The sequence below is a fragment of the Heteronotia binoei genome, chromosome 13 (genome assembly GCF_032191835.1).
Source record: "Heteronotia binoei isolate CCM8104 ecotype False Entrance Well chromosome 13, APGP_CSIRO_Hbin_v1, whole genome shotgun sequence".
NCBI lineage: Eukaryota > Metazoa > Chordata > Lepidosauria > Squamata > Gekkonidae > Heteronotia > Heteronotia binoei.
This window is the reverse complement of record NC_083235.1, coordinates 25,530,909-25,548,520: the sequence shown is the minus strand read 5'-3', so window position 1 is coordinate 25,548,520 and position 17,612 is coordinate 25,530,909. Positions and strand designations below refer to the sequence as shown.

At 44.0% G+C, this 17,612-nt stretch overlaps 1 protein-coding gene across 1 annotated transcript in view; it reads left to right on the top strand.

Annotated features, from left to right (window-relative positions):
• R3HDM2 (R3H domain containing 2) overlaps positions 1–17,612 on the top strand; it is a 125,673-nt gene that overhangs the window by 37,944 nt on the left and 70,117 nt on the right. The window contains 8 exon segments of the mRNA XM_060252268.1: positions 2,282–2,323; positions 3,897–3,983; positions 5,623–5,749; positions 7,055–7,133; positions 9,134–9,193; positions 10,864–11,004; positions 13,259–13,367; positions 15,512–15,607. Coding sequence (XP_060108251.1) covers positions 2,282–2,323; positions 3,897–3,983; positions 5,623–5,749; positions 7,055–7,133; positions 9,134–9,193; positions 10,864–11,004; positions 13,259–13,367; positions 15,512–15,607 — 741 coding nt within the window.

Sequence of the window (17,612 nt, the reverse complement as noted above, 5' to 3'; positions counted from 1 at the left end):
TAGCTTGTTAGAGTGGTTTGCTGGCCAGACAGCCTGGCACCAATTCAGTCAATTCCTAGACAACTCTGGGGATGGACTTGTGAACAGCCCTAAGGACATAATACTTGTCCTTAGCTTGATTGGCAGCTCTGACAGCCAACCATGGAGCTCCCATTCAACTCTGTGGGCACAGATTGTATATATACACCACACCCTGACTCAACTGTTTTCACTTTGCTTCAGGAAGAGAGAGAAGTTAGTCATCGAGTGAGAGAGAAAGCTGGGCTTTCCTGGTGGCACTTGCTTTGTGGGGGAGGGGGCTATAACTCAGACATCCCAAATCCATAGAACAAAGCAGTAGACAAGTGCACCTTTAAGACCAACTAAGTTTTATTGTGAATGTAAGCTTTCGTATGCTCTTAGCAGACTTCATCAGACAAATGAGAATGGACGCCGCAATTCTTAATATAAGCATGCAGTGTGGAATCATGGGAATGTTTTTAGCAGATTAAAAGAATCACAAATAGGATCAGTGTTTGTTAGTATAGGACAAAACAGGGCTGAAAAAACACTAGGTGATAAAAAGCAGACTGCTGTCGTAGGGGTGCCATAAATCTAAGTAACATTCTGGCTTTGTTATTTTAAATAGAGGGCATGTTTACTCAAAAGATTATAACATCCATATAGTTTGCCATAGGATGGGTTGGTAAATGCAATAAGACAAACAGCCAATATCCCCCATTTGAGTATGTCAATACAAAAAAACAAAAAACCCAAATATTCTGATACACTGTTCTAAAAGAGAAATAATATAAGTTAGCCCTTAGAAAAACAGGGTGCATTAAAATATAGTGGAAGGTGGGTTAGTATATGTAATGAGACAAACAGCCCACATCCCTCATTTGAGCATGTCCACACAAAAAAACCCTTTATTCTGATACACTGTTCTAAAAGAGAAATACATTGGAACACTGTGGATGCACAGCTATACTCAGTGAGAGTTGGTTTAGTATATGTAATGAGATAAAAACCCAATATCCCTGTTCATTCCTGGGGAGGTGTTTGTTACAAGTTTCATGATAATTTGTAATTCAGCAATTTCTCTCTCCATTCTGTTCTTGAAGTTCCTTTGCAGTAAAACAGCTACTTTGAGATCACCCATTGAATGCTCAGGAAGGTTAAAGTGTTTTCCAACAGGTTTCTCAGTTCTGTAATTCCTGATGTCAGATTTGTGTCCATTTATCCTTTGGCATAGGGTTTGTCCTGTTTGCCCTATGTAGAGAACTGAGGGGCATTGTTGGCATTTAATGTCATATATAATGTTGGAGGATGAACAAGTGAATGAGCCTGAGATGGTATAGTTAATGCTGTTAGGCCCAGTGACTGTGTTGTCTGGGTGCATGTAGCGGCAAAGTTGGCACTTGGCTTTATTGCAAGCGCTGATCCCAGTGTTCCTGCTCAGGTGCGATGTTGTATTATTGTGGGTGAGGAGTTGTTTGAGATTGGGGTGCTGTCTGTGTGCAAGGAAAGGTCCCCCCCCCCCAGTGCTTTTGAAAGAGAGCTGTCACTGTCCAATAGAGGTTATAAGTTGTTGATGATACGTTGAACTGTTTTCAGTTGAGAGTTGTGTGTGACCACTAGTGGTGTTTTGTTATTGTCTCTTCGGGGTTTGTCTTGTAACAGGTTTTCTCTGGGTATCATTCTGGTTTTGTTAATCTGTTTCTTGACTTCATCAGGTGGGTAGTTTAGTTCCAAAAAGGTTTTTTGTAGATTCCTCAGGTGAGAATCTCTGACAGTAGGATTGGAGCAAATGCGGCTGTAGCGTACAGCCTGGCTGTATACAATGGATCGTTTGGTATGTTTGGGATGGTAGCTGGAGGCATGCAGGTATGTTTGTCGATCAGTAGGTTTCCTGTATAAGGTAGTGTCTACTGCTTTGTTCTGTTGCTTCAGACCAACACAGCTGCCTACTGGGATCTATCCCAAATCCATTCTTCACCAAACTTGGAGGGCGGCTGGAGGGAGAGCCTGCTGAAGACTCCCTGTGAGTTTGGCATCTCTAACTCACGGGGGAGCCATTCTACCACCTCCCAAACTGTGTGAACTGGTTTAGCAAACAGAAAAGTTTGCAAAAGTTCATGGTTTGTGGAACCACAAACTGCCATTTTCCCAGTTCTTCTCCATCCCTCGAGTGGAAATGTTTTGGCTTCCCCCAGCACAGATACTGCATTGTGTCGAATGCTCAACCACAGTAGCCTTTCTACATCCCTCCCACACACACACTTTTTTTTTCTTTTTGCAGAGGCGAACGTCAAATCATGGGCATGCTAGAAAAAGAGCCAAGGTAAGAGATTCCCTTCTTCTTCTGTGTCCTATGTGATGCTGTCATCGTGGAGAGCTTGGGAAGTCTTATCTGAGGCTGATCTTAGTGCTCTCATCCTTAGCATTGAGTCCTGGACATGCCCCATTCTGTCCAAGCTCTGACGTTGACTTGAACATGCCCTGAATCTCCACCCTCTTGTCTCCCTGGCATTAGACAGCTTGGGCCCAGCATTCCCAAGCTATTGCCTTTTACACTGATCAACTCAGAGTGCCCTCTAATTACCCACCATAAGCCACATTCAAACCACAAAAGAGTTGGGGTGAAAACCCCTCACCATTCTCAGTAGTTCTCTTGCTACTGTGAAATTGTCTCTTCTTGGAAAGTCACTCACTAAAGCCTGAGTGTTTTCTGGAAGTTGTGGAAGAATTTATTTTATTTTATTTTTTAAAAAATTGAACCATCTTCCCATTAGCTGGACTTCGATCTAGTCATCGCTGAGATGGCGAACCTGTTTCTGAGCTACATCATTTAGAACGCAGGTGGAGACACATGCAACTATCTGATTTCTTGACTTGCTAGTTGTTTGTATGGAGGAGCATTCAGTCATGCGCACCCCAGCACCTATTGTCAAGTGGGAGATCCCAGACACTGATGTTATCACTTCAGTAAGGACTGAGGTCTTTTAAGGTTGTTAAAAAAATGGGTCCTTTTCATCTGTAGCGTGTTGGCTGCTTAGATGGATTTTAATGTGAATTTTAACAGACTTTTAAAAAACAAGTCCTGATGTCTGTCCTAACTCTTTGAAATATGGTGGTCCTTGAAATGCTTTTAACTGAGTAGCAATGAAATCACACTCTCTGCATTGGTTCTTTCACACACTTTGTCCCTCTCATACTTACGGATCTTCCTATGGACTGCTGGCAATTCCCAGAATCATGTTTCACCATGACACTCTGTGTGGCTGGGCAGAATACTAGAGCGTGTCATGCACCAAAAATTCCATCACTTCGCCCAGCAGTCTGAAACAGATCTTCACTATGGACATTTTCTTTAAACATCTCAGTCAGGAATATCTCCCAGAATAACTAGGTTTGTCAAAGACAGGTGAAGCACCAACAGCAGAACAAAGGGTTTTTAATTGGCAGGGAGAAAAAACGTTAGCAATGCAGTTTTGCCGCTTATCAGAAGTGGCTTAACAGTTGGCAGATTACTTAATGGGTTTACTTGGCCACAGGGAAGCCCAGTCAATTTATTTCACCTTCAAGGCACTGTGTTAGCAGAGGCCAACTGGCATAGAGGATTAGCAGGCTAGCCCTCCTCTTCCCTCCAGGGGTGGCAGATTTGAATCCATATCAAAGGTGTTGGTGGAAGATTTTTTTTTTCTTTCCTTTGCTGTCTTTATGTCTGCAAATCTGTTATGCAACTGGTGCCCTCCGCTTCACTGGGCATTAGGGCTGGACTAAACGAATTAACATTTCTAATTATTTCGAAGCTAGCTTAATTAACACAAGTTTCGCTAGCAGCGTGGTTGCACATCAAAGCAAGCTATAGAGCGCCCGCCTTCTCACCACTCGAGGCGTTTTTTGCTTTTCAGTCAAATTCGAAGCTGAAGCTGGTCAGGAGCCTGGCCGTGTGCGAAGAATCCTCTAACCCCTTTGTCAATGGGCCGTTGGAAACCCAGGTAAGCCAGATGGGAACAGATCCTTGAACATGCTTTCCAGTTCATTTTTGGGATGAAGTCTCCTGAGTTCAGGGGCCAAAAAGGGCTGAAAGTATAGCAGTCTAGAAGGAAGTTGGGAGCCCAGCATAAAGTGCATCACAGTGGCACAGCCAAGGCTTTTTTTGTAGCAGGAACTCCTTTGCATATTAGGCCACACACCCCTGATGTAGCCAATCCTCCAAGAGCTTATAGGGCCCTTAGTACAGGGCCTATTGTAAGCTCTTGGAGGATTGGCTGCCTCAGGGGTGTGCGGCCTATTATGCAAAGGAGTTCCTGCTGTAAAAAAAGCCCTGGGCACAGCTATATTAACTGGCTGTGCAATAATATCAAGTGGCTGTGTCCTAATTACAAACACCACAGCCTGCAGTGGGATTTCTGTCAGTTTGCTTTTGATAAATACGTTCAAGACACCAGATTATGACGATAATAATAATAAGGAACGGAGAGGGCTTTCAAAGTGAGACAGGGAGGCTTCCTCTCCTGCTGGTATGGAGGCTTGGCCTGCAGCCGGAGTGTTCTGCAGAGGGCGTGGGAGCTGTAATCAAGATCAGGTCCAAAGACAGAGGTGCACCCACCGCATCAAGTTAACGCTCAAAGAAAATCCATTCAGATGAGCAATGCGCTGCAGTTGGAGAACCGGGAGCAAAGTCTCAGCTGCCAGAGGGTTTGGCTCGATTCACATCGGATAGGCAATTTGACTAATGGCTGGCAGGAATGCCAGAGTTGACAGGGCATCTCCTGCCAGGTTCTCATGCCGGAAGAGGTTCTAAAGTGGCAGTATTGGGGCAGCAGAAATCAGGCTGAAAAGTCTGCTCAGCTTGGCCTTTGGCACAGGGCTGGACAATTCGGTCACATACCCACTCGCAAATCAACTTTTCTATTTATTGTGCCATAAACAGAGAATGGGGAGATTCTCTGTTTATGGCACAATGTACCACCTCAGAGAGCTAATGAGATTTTCTGGAAATAAGCTTTTGAGAGTCAAAACTGCCTTTATCATAGCTTTGCCTCAAAAGTTTATGCCCCGAAAATTGTGTTGGTCTCTGGAGTGCAACTGGACTTGAATCTAACTTTTCTGCTGGCTAGTCTCCTTAATTGAAGCAGAAAATGGGTACAGCAGTGTTTACTGTGCCTGCAAAACTGTACCCCAAGCAAGCAAGAGAGCCAGTTTGGTGTAATGGTTAAGTGGGTGGACTCTTATCCGGGAGAACCGGGTTTGATTCCCCACTTCTCCACTTGGCAGCTGCTGGAATGGCCTTGGGTCAGCCATAGCTCTGGCAGAGCTGTCCTTGAAAGGGCAGCTTCTGTGAGAGCTCTCTCAGCCCCACCTACCTCATAGGTTGTTTGTTGTTGGGGAGGAAGATAAAGAAGATTATAGGCCACTCTGAGATTCAGAGTGAAGGGCGGGATATAAATCCAATGTCGTCTTAGCTATATGCTGCAGGGAGAGACAGAAGTCTCCTAAGGTCGCTAGTCAATCTGAATCTGAAAGTTCCTTCCCAGATCCAAGTACAGTGATCATATCATGATTCTAGCCTTTTATTGCTTATCATGCATCAGCTCTGAGGTCTTCAAAGTGCGACTTTTGTCCTGTACCTAGGATATCATACAGTTGCACATCAGTTGCCCCTCAGACAAGGAAGATGAGAAGTCTGCGAAAGATGGTCCCGAAAAAGAAGAAAAGGAGAAAAATAAGGAGAAGGCCCCCAAGAAAATGCTGTCCAGAGGTGAGACAGGTTCTGGAGGGTGTAATGCAAAGCTCATCATGGGCTGCTGTTCTCCAGGAGGGCCAAATACATACAGTTGTCAACCTCCAGGTGACACCTGGAGATCTGCCGCTATTATAGTTGCTCTCCAGATGACCAAGATCAGTTCCCCTGGAGAAAACAGCCGCTTTGGAGGGTGGACTCTATGGCATTGTACCCTGCGGAGGTCCCTTCCCAAACCCTGCCCTCCTCAGGCTCCATCCCCAAAATCTGCAGGTATTTCCCAGTCAGAGATGGCAAGCCTACGCATGCACACATGGAAAAGATATAAGGGGAGAATTTCCAAGGACGTCTGTGCAATCTTGCATAATGAGGATTAGATATTCTTGTAACATGCTTTGTTTAATAATCACTGTATAGGATTTTAAAAATAAAATTTTAAGCATTATTTAAATATTTTAGACATATTTATCCTAGTCATGGCCAATTCATTCACAAAATTTCCATACCAGAAATGTGTTTCTAGAGAGTAAATAAGGATTTCAGTTCATCAGGCCTACTTCTGATGCTGCCTCTTATATAAATGTGTTTTAACACCTGTCCTGAAGATACAGATAGCTCTCATATAGAAGATTCACATTTTGGCAAAAATTCCCAAAACTTTTCAGGAGAACATTAATCTTAACTTTTAAAAAGTTTACAATCCTTTCCATGTGATGTTTGTGTGCTATTTATGTAGGAAATTCATATGTTGCCTCTACAGAAGCTTGAGACAGTACATAACATTAAAAAAACCCCAATAAAATAATAATAAAAAACGTAATTGTCAAACAGTAAAACAAGTCAGGGGCATTAAAACAGCATAAAACAACATTCAGCAACCCCAGACGATCTGGATAAAAGATTCCTCAGGCTAGAAGCCAAACATGAAAACAACCGCTTTGTCTGCCTTCAGTTCTGGAGTGCGATGCTTGCTGGCTTGTTTTATAGACTTTATTTGCCTAGGTCTTCTGCAAAGCAAGGGAGATCCTGTCCTCTCTCGTTGAAAGGTACAGTAATTTACCCAAGGTCATATGGGAAATATGTTGCAGGGCAAGGAGCCGAATGCTTATCAGAAGTCTTTCAGACTGCTAGGGGTTATGTCCTGAAGTTATTCCACTGTTGACTTCATTCCAAGGAAATTAACTCAGGCAGGTGGTGACAGTATTGGCAGCGTACTGTTCCTCGAATCCCTGCTCTTTCGCTACTCATTCCCGAATCTTCAGGTGTCCCTCTGTAAATAAGACTATCTCTTGACTGAGGCTTTTATTGTTGCTTTTGTTTTAGATTCTAGCCAGGAATACACGGACTCCACTGGAATAGATTTGCATGAGTTTTTAGTAAATACACTGAAGAAGAATCCAAGGTAGGTCGCAGCTTGACTGCAGAACTTCATTTGCAGATGGGAAGATGTTTCTGATGTAGCTGAGGGCAAAGTCTGGATGGGAGATGGAAGAGGGGTAGTAGCAGCAGTTGGGGTTTGGGAGCAGGTAGATTGTGGTGCATAATCAGGATGGGGAGGGACAGGTTATCAACTATCAGTAGACATCTTAACTGGTGAGGCAAGAATGCTGGGGAGCTTGAAACAAGAGTCTTGTAGAGCACACTTCCTCTAGTCTTGCTTTCCACAAGTGCACATTGTGTTTGTGTGGGTGGGTTTGCGTGCATATGTGTTTGTGAGAAACTGTAGGCTGGCTGTAAAACGATAATGACAATGCTCTAGGCTTAGTGGACCCCTGTTGGCTTCTTGGCCATGGCAAAAGTCGTGCTTTCCTGGCCGTAAGAGTCATCCTAAGTGCAGAGTCTTTCTTAGAAGATATCCAGTGGGCTGTCTAAACCTGCTGTAGGCAAACCTCCTTGGCCCAGTTGCCAAAGAACAGTGCAACTTCAAAGTGCACTGGCCTGCTGGCCTACAAAACTGCAGAGGGGCAAGGACTAGTCAGACACATTTGGAGCAAGCCAAGTCCCATTGGTGCTGTTAGCATCTCAGGGATTCTCCTTGGACTCAACCGGAGGCTGTGCAGGTCTGGGAGGTGATGATGACATGGATAAGCATAGGGGTTTTTTTTGTAGCAGGCACTCCTTTGCATATTAGGCCACACACCCCCTGAGGTAGCCAGTCCAAGAGCTTACAGGGCTTTTATTACAGGGCCTTCTGTAAGCTCCAGGAGGATTGGCTACCTCAGAGGTGTTTGGCCTAATATGCAAAGGAGTTTCTGCTACAAAAAAGCCCTGATAAGTAGTGTCTGTTCTCTTTCCCTGCACTGTTGGCTTCAGCTATGCTGTCAGTGCCTCTGTTGCTTGGGCAGAGAACTGGCCCTGGGTGCAAAACAGAATGGTCTGGTGTGCTGCTGTTGGCCACGTATACTTGATGCTGCCTGCATGAAACCGTAACTAAGCTTAAGAACGTAAGAGAAGCCATGTTGAATCAGGCCAGTGGCCCACCTAATCCAACACTCTGTGTCACACAGTGGCCAAAAAAACCAGGTGCCATCAGGTGGTCCACCAGTGGGGCCAGGACACTAGAAGCCCTCCCACTGTGCCCCCCCAGCACCAAGAATACAGAGCATCACTGCCCCAGACAGAGTTCCAACGATAAGCTGGACTTCTGTTCTAAGCTTTAACCTGAAGGTATCATATCGAATAAGTGGAGCAATCTTTAAAAATGCATTACTTTTACTGTACATATTCAGCTCTTAGGTAGGGTTCCTGGTGGGCTCCTATCCATGTTTACATCCCTAAGTTCATTAGTAATGTGGTCTTCATTGGGCTACTGAAGTATCCTAGAAGGCCATGAAACTTGGTTGCATTGAAGATCAGGGTAATTCTGCCTGATCTTCTGGGGGGAAAATGCATTCATGTACTGCATATAAGAACATAAAAAGGAGAAAAAAATAATTGGTACGAGTTAGTCAGGAAGGAACCTTAATCGCTCAAAACACCTTCCTATAAATAGCTTCCAAATGCTTCTCTGTAAAGTGCCTCCTGCTATTTCACGAATAAACAATGTCAAACCTGAGTGCCAAGCCCTGGCTAGGTTCTGATATACTGTGTTTCTAATAATACAGGGAGTAAGAAAGCCCATTGGAATATTATGATCCCAGGAGCCATAATCATTGTGCAGAAAAGAATCCACCTGAACAACAACAACAACAAAAAGGCTTTCCTTTGAGCTCACTCCATCTGTTTTGTAGCTGGGAATGCAGGGGCAGGGTGATTGTTGAATTACCTAGAACTTTCTGCTTAATATTAGCACGGAGTAGGGTATGAATCTGCCATTCTGCAAAGAGCTCCATGTAGTTGTTTCTTTTTTCTGAACGTGTGTCCCTCTTCCTCACCCCTGTCTCCCTGTGTTTCATTCAACAGGGATAGGATGATGCTGCTAAAATTAGAACAGGAGATCCTGGAATTTATTAATGATAACAAGTAAGTAATATTCTGGTTTGCCAGTTAAGTGTGATTTGAGGGGCTGATGGTTTGAGAAGATTTTGAGTCATTGTGCTGCTTGATAGCAGAGCTGATCACCAGCCATGCTTAGAAATGTCTCTCTCTCTTTCCATCCTTATATGTCCCATGAGGGCTGCCATATACAGAATTCCTCTTGTCCCCTGCTCTCTCCTTTGTCTAGCAATCACTCTCCTGGGTTTGGGGGCAGGGCTAGATGGTGCAGAGAATGTGTTACTGCCGCCCAAACCAGCATCCCTGTATTTTCCTCCCTTTATCTCTTTCTGAGAAACTACTAGTAAAGTTCCATGTCTGATGCTGCTGTGGAATGTTCCTGCGTTCTCTCAGGGACAAGGAAAATTGGATAACCTGCAGTGATATTTAGTAAATGTTGTCAGAAGAGAGGGAGCAAAGTACGGGACTGCTGTTTTCAGCAACAGTTCTGTGTTCTAGATCTGCTGTCAGAGGGAACTCCTTCCCTAAGAATCTTTAAACAAGAGTTTGGGGAGTCTGTGTTTCAAATCACCTTTTCAGATGAGCACATCCATGCAGCCTTCGGTGCTGCGCTTCTATAACCCGTTTTTTAAATCAAGGCTTCTAGGTCCATCAGTGGGGCCAGGCGCTAGAAGCCCTCACACTGTTGTCCCTCCCAAGCACCAGTTCTGTGCACACTTACCCTGGGAGTAAGACCTGCTTAACCTAAAGGGGCTTACTTCTGAATACACTTGGACAGGATTGCACTGTACAGATTTCAATAGGAGATGGGTGGGAAAGTTCTGGCGGTCCTCAGACATCTTTCATGAACACCAGCTCCTGTTCTTTTTCTTCAACGTCTTTTCCTCCACTTCCCAGAAAGGGTTGCAGCTAAACACCCAACCAAGCAAGTCTTGCTTTGCTTTAAAAAAGAAAAAAGAATTGATGCCGCTTCTGAGACTTAAGTATTCCTCCCCCCCCCCCCCCCCCGCAACAGTGCCATTGTTTCAGAGCTCACGTATATGTTCAGCAGTGTTGCCATAATTTATTCTGCTCTTGGCAAACCTGCAGAGTTCTGCCCCCCCCACACAAATGACTGATTTTTTAAATTATGGAATTGAACAAAATCAGTGAACCAGGTAAAATACGGTTGCTGGAGAAAAAACCTTAATATTGGTGGTAGGGTTTCCAAGCGCTGATGAAAGTGAAAAGGCATCTCTGGTGCTTCTGATCTGACATTCCTTGTCTATGCAAGTGTTGCCTTTTGGTGGTAAAAGGCATTTCCATAGAGTGGCCCTTTCATGTAGGCACTTCAGTATAATCCTGCTGTCAACTATTATTCCTCCTTGGTGGATCCTCTCCCTTCCCAGTACCCTGTGTGCTTAAGTTGGTTTTCCATTTCAGCGGAGCAACTTGCTCATTGGCTTCAAGTTAAAGGGATGGTTTGCTTCAATTCAGGCAGATGAGTGGACAGGGATACACTCATCCTTCCGTTTCACCAGTGGCAGAAAATGAACAAATTAAACCTCAGGAGAGTCTTGCTGTCACCTGCCTTCCTGGTTCAGCAAAGAACTTTTGTGCTCCTCTGCAGACTCAGTGTTATTAAAATGATCTGTTAGGGTGGCTTTGACTTTTCTCTTTTCTCCTATCTCTCCTACCTGCACCTTTGCCGCTGTCAGCAATCAGTTCAAGAAGTTTCCCCAAATGACCTCATACCACAGAATGCTTTTACATCGGGTAGCTGCCTATTTTGGCATGGACCACAACGTAGACCAAACTGGGAAAGCCGTCATTATCAACAAGACCAGTAACACAAGAATGTAAGGCAAGAATGGGTTTTAACCAGTGCTGGGTGGGTTGGAAATGTGGATTAATGCCAATACTTAGCTCTCTGGAGTGTTCCGACCGTTTTGCATTAATTATCAGTGGCCTGAACTCCTGCTGCGGTATTTCCACTTGTGCATTCCCTGTAGCACAAGCGAAGTCCGTTTGAAGCAGGCAGTGCTTGCGCTTGCATCCTGAAACAGATCTGCACTTGTGCAAACGATAGCACATGAGGAAGCGCTGCCTGTGTACCAGCCATCCATCATTATGGAGTGTCATGCTGGATCTGCCAGAAAATGGCTTTGGCTTGCAAGCAAGTCATCTAGTACAGTGAACAGAACAGTGTGTGATTCAAGCAATATTCAGCACATACTGCATAGAATCTGAGCCTTGTTAATTGATATAGTGACTCTGAAAGAGAGATCAGTGGGTTTCCCCCTCCTGTTTTCAAGGCTTTAGAGATGACAGCTTGTCTAACTCCACCTGGTGAATTTTGTGGCAGAGGTGAGACACAGACTACAATTCAAAAGACGCTTTTCTGGGAGTAACCCCCACTGAATAATATAGGAGCTTATTTCTGAATTGACCTACCTAGGATTGCTCCTACACTCCCCTTAGCTTCCACGCTTCCATCTGTTATCAAAAAGTAAATATGGTGGCACTTTTCTAGTGGTCCTTTTCTCCCATCCAAGCTGACTCTCTTTATTTCTAGGAGAAGGACAAGAACATCTAAAACTACTTTATACAGACTCATATTGCTGGTCTCTTAGCTCAGAATTGCAAGGTCTCAGGCAATGATCTTTCCCAACATCTGATATTTCATATCCTTTTTAACTTAATATGCCAAGGGCTGAACCTGAAAACTTGTGCATGTGCTCTGCCATTGAAGCTTGAGCCATATAGAAATGGTGCTCCAGAAAAGACAATGCTCCTGAATTTTGAGATGCTGGCTCTTGCTGTTGTGCCTGACTCTTGCTGTTGTGCCTGGCTGCCCTTCCAGGTTTTTTTTGGACAAGGTAGTAAAAGGAGCCAGGTGCACTTAGCTGCCCGGTAGATCAGGCTGCCCTCCGCCCAGCCAAAGAACCTCTCTAGGTTTCTCATCTTCTCTGCTAAGCTATTGATGAGTAGACAAATATTGTGACCACAATTACTATGTATAGTAATTTAAAATTGCAACAGATTTTACCGTAATGTTAACCCAAGCTGTCCATAGAATTCACAAGCACTCAGTCCCCACGGTAGAAACATACAATGAGTGGATATGGTGCTAACAAACATTGGTGAACTCATTGTCCATATGGCTCCTGTTTAAAGCCTCCAACCTCAATGTCCAAAGTCAATCTTGGAAGGGACGTGCAATCCTCGTCCCTTAATCCCATGAAATAATATTGCAACAGGGATGCTCACTCTTCTCTTGTTTCCAGAGTCCTTCCTTAGGCAAGGAGTTAATCATGAATCCAGTACACACAGTAAAAGTTCACTTGGGACCCAGGATCTCCACTAAGTTTCTCTATACAGGCAACATGCTCAAAATGGCTCAAGGCTATTGATGAGGACAGGGAAATTTGGTACTTCCTTCCATTGTTGAATTGTCTGGCTTTCCTCCCCCTCTCCCCATGTCTCATGGGATTTGCCAGAGCAGTTTCCAGAGCTCTGCTTGACTATGCCGGCTCGCATGGTACCGTAACGCTCATAGCGGTTCTTTCAAAGGAAAGGACCTCTGAAACTAATCTTTCCACTCTGTCCCATGCATCAAAACCCATGAGCCCACCACTGGTGGCTGTTTGGGGAGAACAATGTTGTGCATTGTGGTGTTGGGGGGAGGCTCTAGGCAGCTTAGTGATCAGTAATGAAGAGAGAGCAGCAGCAGACTCAAGTCTCCTGTATTGGGACCTTTAGGAAATTAAGTGGAAAGGAAGCAAGTGCTCATGTATGCAAAAACCAAGCAGGTCAAGACACATGATCTCAGACACTGTTATAGACCTGCTGGGTTAAAGCTAATGAGTGGCCCAGGTGGTGGGACTCATCCTGGAACCCTAAGGGTGGGCAGCGTTTCTAACCCAGGAGCTCCTCAGAAGCCGAATCGCTTGCATGACGGGGCATAATTTGTGAATAGCCACTGCTCTGATCCCTTTCTGTCCTGGTTACTGCACTGTCAATATGTTCTCCTGACCCCAGCATGCAGAGCGATAGCGTCTCAAGTTTCCGCCGCCCCTCCTGCTGAAAGGTGTGTTTGGGTCTTCTCCACAGCCCTGAACAGAGGTTCTCTGAGCACATTAAAGACGAGAAGAGCTCTGAGTTTCCGCAGAGGTTCATCCTAAAGCGAGACGACACCAGCATGGATCGGGACGATAATCAGGTGATTGAAGCCAGGGACATAATTTACTTTCAAACTCCTTGCAGAAAAGGCAGCTTTTCTCAGGCTCTCGAGAAGCTTTCTTTCTTTTGGGACTATGTGTCCTTGTTTTTCAGTTTCCTGAGGTCTCTCTTGCAGTAGTGCCTCCCCAGCCTTTTGTTTTAATTGCCCCCCCTCCCCCCCGCATCCCAAACTTTGAGCTGTGAATTGTATATGTACACAGGACCCAGTGGAAATTCATGCACTATCCGGTATCCACCAATATTCTTCTTGGCTTTATTGATACAGATAAGACTCAGAACATGTTCTGTAAACGTCACATCCTCCCAGTGCATTTGATTCCATGGTGTTCTTAAGAGGAATCTTTGACTAATGTCTGATTGCTCACAAAATGTATAGGATCCTTCTGTCATAAGAACAGAAGAAAAGCCACGTTGGATCAGGCCAGTGCCCCATCCAGTCCAACACTCTGTGTCACATAGTGGCCAAAACTCAGGTGTCATCAGGAGGTCCACCAGTGGGGCCAGAACTCATGAAACCCTCCCGCTGTTGCCCCCAAGCATCAAGAATACAGACCATCACGGCCCTAGACAGAGTGTTCCATCTTTTTGGCTTATACTCACCGATCACGGCCCTAGACAGAGTGTTCCATCTTTTTGGCTTATACTCACCGATGGACCTCTGCTCCATATGTTTATCCAATCCTCTCTTGAAGCTGTCTGTACTTGTAACCACCGCCACTTCCTGAAGCATTGAATTCCACGTGTCCCATTGAAGGTATGTCAAGAATTGAGATGAAGGAATGCTTCTTGGATACTTGCTGAGATTCATGAATTAATATTGGTTTAGGCAGTCTACAGGCTGCTTTTCCACTTTGAGAAAAGCACTCAAAGCACTCAAAGGCTTCCTTATTAGGCCTTCCAAGAGCTGTATACAGTACATAAACGTTCTACCCACAGACAGCACACCAGCCATGTCGTATTGCAACACCCCACTAGTTGCTTTGGAAAAAAACAGGAGGGTGTTTCAAGTATTGGGGTCACAACATGCTCCAGAAAACTATCCAGAATATATTATTACTGTCCAAAGTTATAATATTATGCAAATTGTCCTGCACCCTCTATGGAATCGACAGACATTGGAATGAATAATAATTATCCGTGTGATACAGTGAGGGGAACTCAGCAGTCAGCAAGAGAAGCCACACTTTTGTTCACTGTATTTTTGAAAGTACAGACATGTAAACCTGTAGCTCTTTTCTTCAATGTATCGCAGCTTGCTCTTCCATCAGTGTTTTGTTCTGCTCAAGTTGTTAAGAATACATATGATAACTCAAAGAGAAGGATTTGGAGGTGGTAGTTTTAAACAAAGACTTAGCAACTGGCCTTGCACAAGACTTAATCTGTAAAAAGTGTCTTTAGCAGGAATTTTTTCAGGGTTTACAGATTAATAGGGCTTTAGTTAACTTAATCACATTAGCAAAGCTTTTGTCATTCTCTGGGTCTAGATCAATTTTAAGGGACGGAGTTAAGAGCACACTTGCTGAGTCTTTTTGGGGTGATTTTGCTCCAGTGTTCTAGTGTTTTACTCCAGCAGGGAAAAAAGAAAAGAAAATGGCAGAAGCTGGCCTTTTGTTCTGATGGAACAATGTAAAGGAAGGACTTGATGCCGCAATGGGAACATGATGTTCTCAACAGTGTGTGTCCCTTGTAATATTAATGGCCACAATCAATTTTGCCAACGGAGTGGCTCCTTATCATATGGAGTGTGCATTTTGGAACAGTAGGGATTGATTGATTTTTTTTTTTTGGTCAGCTAGCTTTGAAGTCTGAAGGCAAAATATGCTTTTTAGTGACACTGACGTCTTCATGTGATGTTTCCTCCCATGTTAGCTCAGTGAAAGCCAAGTGTGTGACTCTTAATCCAAGAAAGATGAGGTGTGCCAGTTGAGTTTCCCAAAAGGAGTGTCACTCTCTAAACATGCATAATTTACATGGTAAATCTGTGCCCTTGTTGTGTTGTGTCTGTACGACTCGACTGCCTGCTCTAAGGTGTCCAGATAAAAAAATTGTTCACTGTAAATTTTTTTCTCACTGCTATGCTCAGTGGGTGGCAAAGGTTTCACTGAGCTCCATTTGTCCATCTAGATCCGAATCCCATTGCAGGATGGACGGAGGAGTAAATCCATAGAAGAGCGGGAAGAGGAGTACCAGAGGGTTCGAGAACGGATCTTTGCACGAGAGGTAAGCATGGATATTTAATTAACTCATCTTCCTTTTTGGGGGGTGGGGTGCACAGTGAGTTCTACTATCAGGGCTTTTTTTGAGCAGGAGTGCACTGGAATGCAGTTCCAGCTGGCTTGGCATCAGGGTGTGTGGCCTAATAAGCAAATGAATTCCTGTGTGAAACAATGGTGATGTCAGGGTGTGTGTCCTAATATGTACATGAGTTCCTTCTGGGCTGTTTCTACAAAAAAGCCTGTGTGAAACAATGGTGATGTCGAGGGTGTGGCCTAGTATGCAAATGAGTTCCTGCTGGGCTTTTTCTACAAAAAAAGCACTGTCCCATATGAGCACATGAAGCTGCTTTATACTGAATCAGATGATTAGTCCAGCAAGGTCAGTATTGTCTTCTCAGACTGGCAGCAGCTCTCTAGGGTCTCAGGCTGAGGTCTTTCCCATCACCTGTCGCCGGGTTCTTTGACAGGAGATGCTGGGGGTTGAACCTGGGTCCTTCTGCATGTTAAGCAGATGATGTACCACTGAGCCATAGCCCCTCCCCAATTTTTAAGGATTGCCCCATTCCCATCATTTACATTTTGAAAACTATACATGTAATTCTAAATTCTATATATGTTGCATTAGAGATCATTTTATGCAATTAATGACAGCATTATACAAGTATGCTGCAAGGAGAAATCAGTACATACAGACTATATTGCTTTACCTCATCATGGGTGTATTATGGGAATAGAGTTGTTTTTTTTTTAAATTAATCCAGCTTGCTTCTGAGTCTGGGGCACATCTGCATTCTAAACATGGCTGCTCTCTGGGAGCTCTGGGCATTTGTAAAGATGTTGAGAGTTCTGTGCAAGCTCTGTTCCTTTTGCAGAACTGTAGTTGCCAGGATACTCTGAACTGTTAGTTAAACAGTTTTCACTCTGCTCCTCGCTTTGCTCAAATCTTAAATTCCTTGCTTTGCTCCACTCTCAATAAGATAAATTAATATAGCCTGTATTTACTAATTCCACCTTACAACAGACGCTGTATTTACTTAAATGCAAGACAAGGGTGGTGGGGGTTTTCTGCAGATACATCATTAAAAAAAACCAAAAAGAAAAAAGGGGGGAGTTGTTTTAAATTTGCATGCCAGTAATAAAAATCTTTTAGGATATAACATTTTTGGCAGGGGGTCATCTTAAAGTTGGGATCATCTTCCTTAGGAGTAAATATGGTATGTGCCATATGTTGCTGAATGTGGTCTCTAATTGAAGATGTAAGTAACATGCCAAATATACAAAAATCTAAATTTCAGATCTTATGATGGACTTTTTTTTGGGGGGGGGAGGAGGGATGTCAAGGGGTTAGATAGATGCAAATACATTTATGGCTTTAAATGGAGCTTTCATTTTAGCCTTTCCTCAATCCCCTCTTCATCAAAAATTTGTATTACACCCCTCCCTGCATCCAGTTCCATAACCCCTCCCTATCCCATTATGAATTTAACTCTGAAGTGTAGCATGGTGTTTCAGAGAGTGAGTGTTGAGTGGAAAAGCAGCATTTCAGATCTTCCCTCTGATCCGAACCTGACTGGTTGACTTTAAACAAGCCAATCTTGCTCAACTCTCCGTCTCGCCTCTGTCAGCCAGTTGCCAATCTATCATTTTGGAATAACAGAGCTGGCCAGTGTTGCAAAGTATGAATTACTGGGCTAATGTACACAAAAGTACTTAGAGTTTGTTCAACACTCTTCCTAAGCATCGTTCCTTTATGAGCAGTGAACATAATTTATCCCTTTCTGGCAAAAATGTCCAGCAACATTCACCTGATCTTCACCCATGAGATGTCATTTGGCAGACCATGGTATACTGACACAGACGAAGGGATTTAATTTCACACGGGGATGCTTATTGGTCTCAGAACTTGGATTCCAAGGGCGGAAGTAAACATTAAGCTAAACATGGGACTACCACCAAAAATGGTAGATGTATGTTCAGTTCTGCTCTCTCTGTGTTATGTTGAGGCACAC